This window comes from Tetranychus urticae, chromosome 2, assembly GCF_039701765.1.
Source record: "Tetranychus urticae isolate SD_2017Ah chromosome 2, NJAU_TeUrti_SD_1.0, whole genome shotgun sequence".
In the NCBI taxonomy this organism is placed as follows: Eukaryota; Metazoa; Arthropoda; class Arachnida; order Trombidiformes; family Tetranychidae; genus Tetranychus; species Tetranychus urticae.
This window is the reverse complement of record NC_142959.1, coordinates 8,523,262-8,535,547: the sequence shown is the minus strand read 5'-3', so window position 1 is coordinate 8,535,547 and position 12,286 is coordinate 8,523,262. Positions and strand designations below refer to the sequence as shown.

Genomic DNA, 12,286 nt, shown 5'->3' with positions numbered 1-12,286 from the left:
AACTTGCACGGCTCCGTTGACAAACTCGGCGAACATAATTACACAATCTCTGTAGCTTTTTTTTCATTCTTATTGCGAGTGACCAAGGTATCGTAAATTGTTTGAGTCAAAAGAACAATATCCTTGCATACCTCAACCTGTGATTTCAGTCCATTAATAATTTTATCAATAGAACCATAAATCTCTTTTTTAAGTTCACACTTTTGCTTTACATTTTGAGCGAAACCTTGAGTTTTGCTCATAAACTCACACAGCTCGTTGTAATATTTTTTCTTGGCGTGTCGCAAGTCTTTTTCCAAATCCAAATCGTGGACAATTGTTACAGATTCGAAGTTTAATCTTTTTGCTTCATTTTCAATACCCATTAAATGTATTAAGCAATTTTCAGCATTGACTCCATAAATGAAACCAGGGAAATCAGCATCTTTAACTGTTTGCACACAATTACAAGTCTGAACTTTGTTAGAATTCATTTATTCACTAACTTATTAAACAATTAATCAAAATAATACAGTACAACAATAAAACTGGAGACAATTATTAATGCAACTTAAGAGAATATACGAGTTGTTGGAACATTTGAATGGATGTGAGACAAAATAAGCTTATTCTCTTTAAACAGCTCCATCTACTGAACTTTAGGCTCCCAAGAAAAAGAAATCAAACACGTTTTATTTGCCAAGGTTCTATGCTTAGGCTAACATAAAAAATACATTAATTTCACAACTATTTTAATCTCATAAAATGTTTTAACCAAATTATCGCTTTTATCTATATTTTAATACAGAGAAAGCTACAAACTTATCTCACTACTTTAAACCAAATACATAAGAACCCTCATCCCCTTACGGGTCTGGGGAAATTAGATTTTAAGGTAAAAAGAATGGCATTTTTAATTGAAACATTGAAGGGTTAAGGATTAATCGATTAGAGGTGAAACAATCGATGTATCGAAATAGTCAATTTGCTGACAAAAACTTTCCGATTGGTTACCAAAAAATAAAATCAGTGAACTTCTGAAATGAATGTGAAACCAATGATTATCAGAAAAGTATCAGTAATAATTTTAATCTAAATAACAATACATTCAACTTTTTCTCTTTTAGTAACAATACTCGTTTCAACTCGAACGGCTTCGACCTGTTTCATCTTAACAGAAACGTCCATTGAAATTCATTTCTTTTTTAAAACCAGATCATCCAGAGACATTTCATCTTAATAACTACATGGTAGAGTTGATTTGCTCCTAATAAAGACTGATTACTATTGAGGCTTGACCGGTGTACTCAAATCAGCTGGTTTCTCTCCAACTCCCTGTAAAAACAAAATTTTGATTAGCATTTGTAAAATTTATCGAAAAATAAAACGAAATTTTCATCTAAAAAGTAAACGATTTGTTTTTAACAAGGGTGCAACTGGTGTTTGAGTTGTTTAAGCTAAAATTTTGTGAAACTTTTTTACTCATTGACATAAGCATAAAGAATCAATGGAATACAAAGAAACCAGAAACTGGTCAAAGGCAAATTTTCTGGTTAACCTGTTAACAGTTAAAATGCTAACCCGTTTTCAACTCGAATCTTACTTTAAGATGAAAACCCTGCAAAGATCATGTAATTACCCTTCGTTTGATGCTGTCTAAAATGCCACAGATGTTTCTGTAGGTTCCTGGTGCGACATGTTTCCGAAGTAATTTATCAAAAAGACTATGATTAAGTAAAACACTGAATATTTTTCTACCATAAAATCTTGTATGAGGAGATCCATCCATCAAGAATTTAGCTGCTGATTGAAGTAAATGTTCACCGATATCTTTTGGACCCATAAGACATTTAACTGGACCCATTTTTTCAACCAAAATTGATAAGAAAAAAGCTGCCGTTCGACGGACATTCATATTACGATGACTGAGACAAGTTTTGGGATAAATAAGAATTGGTTATTGAAAGGTTAATATTTCTCGTAATCAAGTGGACTTGATAATGCAACTTACTTTGCTCCAAAATGTATTAAAATAAGAGCCGATTTAATTTGTGGCATTTCCTCGACCATCGACATTAAAGCCTTTTCACAATCTTCTCGAATAAAGGAAGCATTTTCAGAGCATTTAGCTAACAAAGCCGATCCAATCAACTCCATATCCTATTGAACCAGAAAATATTCATTAGACTTTCATTAACAATAAGTTGACAGTTTTTTAGTCCGATACTGTTATGTTATTCAAAAGACTTACTGGTTCAAGTGATTTCTTCATTTTACTAAAAAGATCGCCCAAAGTAAATATCGCTGATCTCGATACACTTGATCTTAAATTTTTTACCTCATCAACCAGAGAAACAATGACCGAATGAAAATCCTTCTGAAGGACAGATGGATGAAAGGAGGCTAACCTAGTAACAGCTAGCATTCCTTCAACCTTGGTTGTCCTAAAAAATAACAAAAATAATCATTTACTATTCAAATTCAAAATTAGACTTTAATTTAAACTCACCAAGCATCTTCACCGAAAGCTGCCAATGCTGCTCTCAGAGCTTCTTGTGGATTATCAAATGGCCCTTCAGTTTTGACAACATTTTCCATTATGTGTCTTATATTAGCGTTTGGCGGAATCGCTGGTTGAATCCTTATCATGTGATACTGAGGCTGTCGATGAACTGGTGATGAGCTTCGCGAGATTCGTTTTCGAGTTGGAATCATGGGTTTTCTCTTCATTCCCGGAGTCCGTGATTTAGGTTTAACATTACTAGTCGACTCTTTACCCATTTCAGGAGCACCACTTTGCTCATCTTGAACCGCATTTTCATCTTCATCACCGCCCTCTTCACCATCGACTAACTGATCTTTCGATCCTGAACTTGAAACATCACAATGCTCTTCACCCTCCAACCCATTACCATCGACATCACCACCTTGACCCTCACCTGTTTCCTCTTCACCAGTTTGATTATCATTCTGGTCAACACTTTTCTTCTCATTGGCCATCTCATTCCCTTCATTTATCACACAATTGTCATCATCATTCTTTTCATTTGGAAGACTTTTGGTCATTTGGTTGTTTCCTGGAAAATGAATTTTAATAAATTGAACATTTCAATAGCAATCAGAGCAAAAAACTGATGTTTGTTTACAATCATCATTAGTCCATCACAGAGACACGTTTAGTTTCTGGTTAACATATTTTATACTTTCATCAATTCGCTCTATTAATTGTAACTCACCTTCACTTTTATTGTCACTTTGATTATCTTCTGATTCTGTGGGTTCATCAATGCTAACCGAAGGCAACACTGATCGCTGATTAGCTCCACTTGCTTCTTGATTTTCTTGCGATTCCTTGGATAATCTGTTAAATAGACGATAACAATCAGAGAATGAAAAGTCCATCGACTAATCTTAATTTAAACCAGAGATTGACCGCAATGTTAATAAGAGCTTGAATTTTGGGATTAATTTTTATTTTCTCGTTAAATCTATCAAAAGTAATAATGATGATGTTATCTAATGAATTCAGAGCAATTAATTTAAGTCAATTTCTTGCAAGGACATTGGAGCAAGTAAATAATGAGTGAATCAATCTTTAATCAGGTCGACTTGGATCAACATTGAATTAAAATTCATGTAATGTCACCCAATTCAAATAAATATTCAAAGATTGTCTTCAAACTTCATTCACTTTAACCCAATCAATGTAACCAATAGTTTGTAACCATTGACTTTGTGCATTCACTTGTATCTAATTGTTGTCCATTGACTTTAATCATTAAATACTTATTGTTCACAATTGAAACAGTTTCACCTTTATTCAATCCAATTAAACTGAGTTTAATCACGAGAATCTGGTTAAGCTCAATTAACAGTTCAATTTATGGCAACAAAAATAACCCAAAAATGGATGAAAACTGGTTAAATTGAAAAAAGTGTATTTTTGTTATTCTAACCTTTGATCATCTTTTGGTGACAATATGGTTGAACCTCGTCTTGATCCTGGCTCTTTGTTGGTTGAAACCTCTAACAATGAATTTGGTTCATTTTGATATTCACTGGGTTCATCGTGATTTGGACAAGTTGGACTTGATTTCAATGCCGATCTCGGTCTGTCAAATGATATATCAAAATCAGATTCAGTTTGGAATGAGCTTCGTTTTTCAGGTGATGTCGGAACTGAACGTGGATAAGATGAAATGTTGACACTTTTACGGTGAACTGGATAAAAGATTTCGGGTTGATGATGATAGTCACTTGTTTGATGAGAATCTTGAGATTCTGAAAGTTGATTCATTTGTATTGTTGGCATTGAAAAAGCACGATTGTCTCTTGGGTTGATTATGGTTAAACCGACGTTATCATTGTGAATCGATTCGTTGTAACTTTGACTCATTTGAGATTCATTTTCTTCATTGGTTAAATCATGTCCATCGTGATGATCACCAACCAAATGCTGAGAATGAAGATTTTGATATGAATGGTGATATTGATGAGAATTGTAATCAGTCAATTGGCTGAATGAACTTCGACGAGAACTTTTGTCAAACTCATTTTCCAGCTTTTTAGCCCAATCGGCAGTTTTGGATCGACTTGAAATGGCTAATGTAGGAAGATTGATGAATTAATTAGTCAAGTGTCAAGGTTGAGAAAAAGGACAAAAAATCGAGTTTCCTTTTATGATCAAACATGTTTTGTTGTATCGGTAAAAGTAACCTTCAAGGTTCGCTAAATAATCGTCTTATTAAGAAATACTAATTAGAATTGAATTGAAGATGAAAACATGAATGAAATGAAACGAAGGGCACAAGAATAATCAAGTAAATGATGGATCAAAAAATATCAATTGTTACGAGACCAACTTAAAAAAATATTTATTTTGCTCTCTCGATCATCAATCAATTACGATGGGACTCAATGGATCATGTTAAATTATCGTTGACTTCATTCATTATGCATAAGGAATTCGTGAGAAAAGACAAAATGGCCAATAATTCATTCCATTTAATTAGCCATGGATATTAGCAGGGTAAACAAGGGTTAGAAGTGACCTTTAAAAATGTATGAACAGAAAGTGAAACAGCAAAAATTGTCAGATGGGAATCTGGTAAAGTCTTTGTTTTTGGGTTTTTATTTTCAAATTGAAAACCTAATCTGGTAACTTCGATTTTTCAATCAAAACTATAACCTGAACCTTGAAGTCTTTTCTGGTTAATTTGGTTATTTCAAACCAAAGGAAAAAATCTTTTGAAGGAAACAGTAAACCCAATTTAGTTTTTAGCTTTTAAGGATTAAAATAAGAAAAACATTTTCTGGTTTTGGGTTCAATACAGTAAAGTAAACCACAAAAGTCATAAGAATAGAGATTCAAAGAGCTAATTGTTGATATCGAAGCTGGTCGATTGAACCTGTCTTGACTTTCAAGTGACTTTATTTTACTTAACTGAATAGCTCTCCAGTCTCATGTAAACCTATCGATTCTTGGACTTGACTCAAATGACAAAATGGACATTTTTCATTGAATGTTTTCTTTTTCTTGAGTTTCATTGCCTTCAATATTATCATTTAGACTAAGCAATCGACTTCGAATATGCTTGAAAATTGGTAAAAAGAGCAGAATTGACGAGTGATTCATATATTCATAAATCATCTTCAATCTTTGAGTTTCTTAAAACGAAATATTCAGAAAATAGTTCTAAATAGAATAAAATATTCGAAAAAATGCTTAGGAAATTGTTGAATTTTTGTAGGTTTTCTGCTTTTGACTGGACTTAAAGGTTCACACCATTATTTTCAAGGTTTCGGCAAGTGCATTTTGGTTATCACGAAACATGATCAAACATGAAAGATATTGATGAATTGTTGATAAACAGAAAATTAATGATGGTTAAGCAATGGAAATGGCATATTAGGAACAAAGTGTACCCAAACTGACTGATATCATGAGAAACTGAGAAATACCAATCAATAATGAAAAGTTATTCCCAATGAAAAGTGAATAGTTGAATTGTCGATGAAAAATACTCTCATCATGTTTATTCAATGATGGTGTTAAAGTTAACCTGTGAGACTGAAATGTATCTTTTATGAAGGAAAAAAACTGTGATGAAAATGCTTCATTCTAGCGATTTAACTTATCGTGTTTAGTTGTTGAATGCAAGTTGAATAGACAGTTAACCAAAAGGCAGAAAAATATTGTAATAAAACAAAATTGGGAAATAATAACGTGACTTTGATTCACTCTGATTATCATTAAATTCCTTGTGATATTTACTGAACACAAATTCACATGCAAATCGATCTTTTGGGTAAAAAACTGTTTTTACTCATTACTGATCCATGATGATAAGAGTCTTTTTTACCCTTAAACTCATAGAGTGGATCAAACAAAAGGATAATAATCCTTTTTATTCAATTCAATTGACATGAAATTGTCACGATAAAGTGAGACAGAATCAAGTTATTAGCTAATATATTATCCAAAGTTGACTGAAAAGTCCATTCATTATGTTAAACAAGATGATGAATAGAAGCCTTTTCACAATCAATTTCATCTTCTCAACACTACTTTAACCCAAAATTGAAAAGGAAAATAAATTTTCTAAAAATTGGGTAAAGACATTTTCTGGTTAATCAGTTTGACTTAATGGGTTAAATCGCTATCAATGTTTTAAATTGCTAGACTCGATTGGAAAATGGAAAAAGAAAATTCGAAGTAAAAATGACTTTAGCTTACCTGAACTTGCACTTGAACATGTCGCTACAGCCAAATGTTGCTTGAACCTCATAAAATAATATCTCCAAAGATCTCGGCCTAAGAAATGCAAGAAGACGTTACATTTGAAAGCAGAAAATGTTGAACTAAAAGTAATGTTCTTGTTTTGATATTTCAATTAGAGAATATCTTTTGTCCTGTTCTTTGATTGTTGCTACGTGATGGACACAAAATAATGCTCAAAACAATAATAATGACCATTTTGGGCAATACTTTGATTGGGCAAAGATTTTCTTCTCAAAATTGTCTATTATTCAAATTAATTGTTTGGTAGAGCAGAAAAATTGGGCCGATCGATCGATTGCCTTTTTAACATTATTTTCAATGGACCCTTCCAATGATCACATTCTGATAAAAGACTTCACCTGATCATCATCATTTTTTTCAGGGCAACTTTTATACTCATCAGAGTCTCTCACGTGATGCACTTAAATGACCTCAATAGGTTTTGAACATTTTTATTGGTTTGAGACTAACCGAGATTAATTATGTTCAATGTACCGTTCAACCAAGCAAACATTAAACTAACCCAAGTCTAATACTTGAAATATTGAAATGAAAATTTTCTTCTTCTCTGGCCTTCTCTTGATAGTTTCAATAATTAACTGGAAATGGACAGAAGGTAATCAGGCCACAGGTAATGGGCCGTTGATCACATCTTTGATCAGGTAACAATTAATAGATGAAAGGGAATGATCAACAGTAAAGTGAGGGTTTACTGGGAGGCAACACTTTCCATTGATTAGTTTGTTGTTAATAGAGAAAAAACTAATTACCATTTTTGAGTTATTAGTAACAGATATTCACTGATCAAGATCAGGTCATTGACTTGGTTATTTAGGCGAGACTTTTGATTGACAATTAGTTTAATCATTTTTTGATGAGACGAAGAAAAACGAAACATTGTTTCCCTTTTTTCCTCATCAAATTGGGTTCGGTAGGAAAAAATTTACTCACTTTTAGTCGATTCATCACTTTGCTGACTTTTGTCATCTTCAGAGCTGATGCAAGTGCTTATCTGCTGGCGATCATCGTTCTGTTCATTTTGAGTCTGGAATCAGAAAATAGATCAATCATGTTTAAAAATAGTTCATTTTCTAGACAATCAATCGATTCTGTTGAGATGACTTAATATCTATGTTTAGAGTCAAATGGCAAGTCTTGGAGTTTTGTCAAAAATATTCATTTCTCTTTCAATTTGGTTCAATGATTGTTTTGTTTACTAATTATTATTGATTATTAGACTAATGACCAGTTGAGTAGCTAAAGTGAATGACATTTTACCTGGAATATCTGATTGTGTTCAACTGATTGGGAAACAGTTTCTTCGGCCGATTCATTGCAGACACTTTCAGGTTCACTTTCATCCAGTCTTTTACCGAAATTGAATCCTTCCAATTCAGCTTGTTTCATTGTGTACCGACGATACTGTTCATTGAATCTGCCTAAATAATGATGAGCCAGTTTCGGAGGAGTCCCATTGTGTGACGATGAGGCCAGTAAAACCCATTCAATGTCAGCTTCAGAAGTTGATGGAAACCAACCAGAAAAGTTGGAAACGTTTAATACATATCTCAGTGATCCGTCAGGATTACATCGAGGTAAATCACGACGAGCAAGTCGAGCCTGAAAGAAGAAGAAAATGTAATTATCTGATGAAATTAATAAATCACTCGAACTCACTTGAACAGCATTTACAAGACCTTCTGATTCGGATGTTTCTTCAATAATGGAAACGATCGACATTAGCGAATCCAATCTTGCTGGTCCAAGAGCTTGAGCAATGACGGCAATCGATTCAAGGGCCGATAGTCTAACTTGTCTCTTTGGGTCTATCAACATGGTTGCTATCTCGTAGCTTATCCGATCAAGGTTGAACTCGGTTCGGGGAAACATCAACAGAGCAAAAGTAACTCGATTGATAATCTCTTCTCGAACTTTGGGATTGCGATGGAATTTGTGTCTCAACAAAATGTCCAACACATTTTGAGGAGGCCAATGGAGCATTAACCGGTGAATCACTTTGATATCGTGCTCTCTGACCACTGAACGACCATCGCCAAGGCGCTTCAGTAAAATGTCGATGACTGGTTGAAGGCAAGGATAAGCTGAAGCTCCTAATCGACCAACAATTATCTCAATCATTTCAAGACCAGTCAGTGTAACTTTAAAGTTTGGATTGTTGACCAAAGAGTTGATGAAGTTGTCCAAGAAACTTGGTAAATAGGGAATCAAACCTGCAACATGGGAATCAGGAGCTTCCTTGACTATGGACATCATCTGATTGAGTCCCTCCAACTTTTCATTCATTTTTGTTGATGTTGCTCGATTGTGAACAGCAACGGGAAATATTCCGTAAATGAGCACAAATTCATTTGTAAATGCTGCTTTAGATTCACTTGAATTGGATGCCGATTCCACTGAATCACTGCTTTTCAATAAATTTCGAGATTCATTTGGATTCTCGCACATTTTCCTTTCATTTTCTTGACGCGATTCACCTTCATTACCTAATGTTGGTTCATCTAAAGGCTTTTGAATATCATTTGTTGTCATTTTTGCAGCTTCAATCGGAGACTCGGTTGATGCCAAGTTGACCTTAGTTGATCCATTCGCTTCTTTATTTCTTTCCTCAAACCCATTAATTGGTTCTCGTGAAACTGTCGCCTCATTTCGACCATTAGAATCAGCCGTTGATGCGCGAGACAAAACTTTATGATACAAACTAACAGTTTCTTGAGAAAGATGTTGAAGGTAAAGACGAAAGGTTTCATTGCCAACAAGACTGTGAAGTCTTTGCATTGCCAGGAAAATGGGATAAAATAGTGATGCATCGGAATGAACAAGAAGGTGACCCAGCGATTGAACTAAAGGGAACAAATTTTCCTTCGAAAATTCTTCGGTAAAAAGTAAAGGTAAACTTAGAACACAGCCTTTTTGGGCCGACTTGTCGTGTGACTCAAGACCATATTGAATGTAAAGTCGAAGCACTTTTTGCAAGTTGTTAGTGTATCTCATGTAAACATGAAGAAGCCTTAAAGAAGCCCTTCGAACATCGGTCGCTTCATGGCCCAGATTGGGTACAATTCGAGGTAATATAATAGCCATGCACGGATCCAGATCGTGTTCACCCATTTGCGGTATTATATCGACAATTAGCATTGTACACTCACAGACAACTTTCCATCGATCATCAATCAACATTGGATAGAAAGCTTCGAAAAATTGCATTCTATCGACATCTGGAAGTTGACCGCCACTTTTCTTGAGCAAACGACGCAAATCACGCAGCACATCGGCTCTTCGAGAACCTGAATGTTCAACTACATGGCGAAGTAAAGTGGCCAATTCGGAGGGATAAGTGTTGTTTGATGTGTTCAGATGAAGAGTCACTGGATGGCGACGCACCTGATTTGGGTGGTCATGGTGAAGATGTTGGTGTCGATGGGTTGGGTTAAGGGTTCCATGTCGATTTGGATCATTTATTACAATTGGAATTGCTGAAGAGGTCATTGAGCTTCTTGGTGTTGCTTCCAGTGGAGTCTCAAAGTCGCCCATAATCATTGTTTTGCGACTTCTTTCATTGGCTTTCCCACGAGTTAAATGCTTAAGTCGACGCAACTTTGTATTCCGTCGTTGATCCAGTTAGACTTGTTTCTCAATTGAACCCAAACACACAGAGTTAATGTTCAACTGTACACTTGATCATCATCTTTCGATTCACTTCCTCTTCAGTTCATGTTTGACAATCATTTTTACCTATTAATGTTACTACGGTAACTGAGTCAGTCTCTTTCAGTTCACTCGAAACTTGTAAACAATACATTTAATCGATCATTTGACCTGATAAAGGTAGATCTAATGAATTAAAAGACTAAATTAAAGTTAAATTTCATCAGATATTGATCTTAATTTGACTAAAAGCAATTCAAATTGAAATTGACAAATGTCTTTAACTGTTTCAATCAAATTTAATCAATCTCTTTGTGAGCTTTAGTCCATCTGAATACAACATTATGGCTGCAACAATTGAATCTAAAAGAAAATGAATTGTTGGATTGTCAACCAGTGCTGTAACTTTGGACATTTAGACTCATTTTTCAGTGCATGGAATGAAATGGAAGCTCAATTCGAACAGTTTGAAGCAAATGCCAATTTTTGCAGCTAATATGATACTTGGAATGAATCTCTGTGAAAGAAATTTTTCTTTTTGCAGATTTTCTAGAGAGAAATTTGACAAAATTGATCGATCGGAAGAAATTTATGACAAAAAGTTCTGGCTTTACATGAAACCATTTTTTATTATGCATTCTTGTAGAAAGTATAATGTTACAATAAAACTGTTTTTTTGGTGGAATAACTTGAAATTATTTGTTACAGTTGAAGCAGTTTTTGAATAGATGTTCAATGATCTTAAACCAATGGATAGCGGAAATCAACGATCTAACACTTTTTCAATTTATTGATAGTTCGTTTGATTTTGGCGATCAGTTGAGGCTCGATATTTTGATATTTCGGTAACTCTTTAAAGCATAATGAATGAATGTAAATATTTTTGAAGTTTTTTTGAGCTGAAATGAGCAACTGTGTAGGATCCTCAATGATTTATCTGATTTTTGGTTTAAATTTTGAAAACAAATTTTATTCAAGTGCACTTAAAGTTGAAAAAGGGCGTGAAAATAATTAGAAGCAGTAAGTTGATTATATAATAAAATGCAACTATTAATATTCACGATTGAATAAGGTGATCTGAATAGGATTTCCATTTAAATTCCCCTTTGATATTCGTATTCCTCTATTAGATTAGATAACTCAGGAGCAAAAATTTCCAACTACAACTTTCATTCGCGTGAATTGTTATAAAATATTAACTTTTCCCATTTACAATATTTCTACTTGATTGGCTGTACAATTAATGCACTTACTACTTTTACAATTATAAAAACCAGAAAAATTCGGCATTCTATTAGTGAAGTGGCAAGATTGGACATCGTGGGTTTGTAGGTGCATCAAAGCTGAGTCCATTAGGCAAACTAAAAAATGTTTACGATCATTAGTTTTTGATAAAATCGAGTTTAAAAAGGAAACTTCGAACTCCTTTTGTACAGTTGTGAAGTCAGATTTTTTCATCAAACTCATTTTTTCTGGTGTAAATTTTAATTACCAATCAGAAAATACACTTATTTCGGGAACTAAAATCTTCTGTTTACTGTAAGACCAATCAGTTCGATTTGCCGAAAAGTTATTCGCTTTTAGCGAGGATGATAGAGAATGATCTGAAACTCATTTCCTACCGATAAAACTCATTGTTACACATAATGGATCAAATACTTTTTTCAATACATCAACAGTTCTCTTTATTTAGGCCATTCGACTAAAAACTTTGAGGTTCGATATATCACGAATGGTAGTACCTACAGTCATCATTCTTGGATCAATTCTAAGATTTTATTATAGACTATGACATTTAGAAATATTAGATCGTTCAAGATCCTACAAGAAGTTATATATCATTAGCTATTAAAAGTTGAT

At 33.9% G+C, this 12,286-nt stretch overlaps 1 protein-coding gene across 1 annotated transcript; it reads right to left on the bottom strand.

Moving 5' to 3' along the window:
• Window positions 1-1,040: 1,040 nt before the first annotated feature.
• On the bottom strand, window positions 1,041-10,677 carry LOC107367847 (TOG array regulator of axonemal microtubules protein 1). The gene is made up of 11 exons (XM_015935595.3): window positions 8,438-10,677; window positions 8,039-8,380; window positions 7,712-7,805; window positions 6,716-6,793; window positions 3,936-4,581; window positions 3,216-3,340; window positions 2,489-3,056; window positions 2,231-2,423; window positions 1,991-2,139; window positions 1,619-1,904; window positions 1,041-1,314 (listed from the first exon to the last, which is right to left on the bottom strand). Exons 1-11 carry the CDS (start codon window positions 10,316-10,318, stop codon window positions 1,264-1,266), a joined length of 4,413 nt encoding a protein of 1,470 aa, XP_015791081.1. The 5' UTR covers window positions 10,319-10,677; the 3' UTR covers window positions 1,041-1,263.
• Window positions 10,678-12,286: the final 1,609 nt, after the last annotated feature.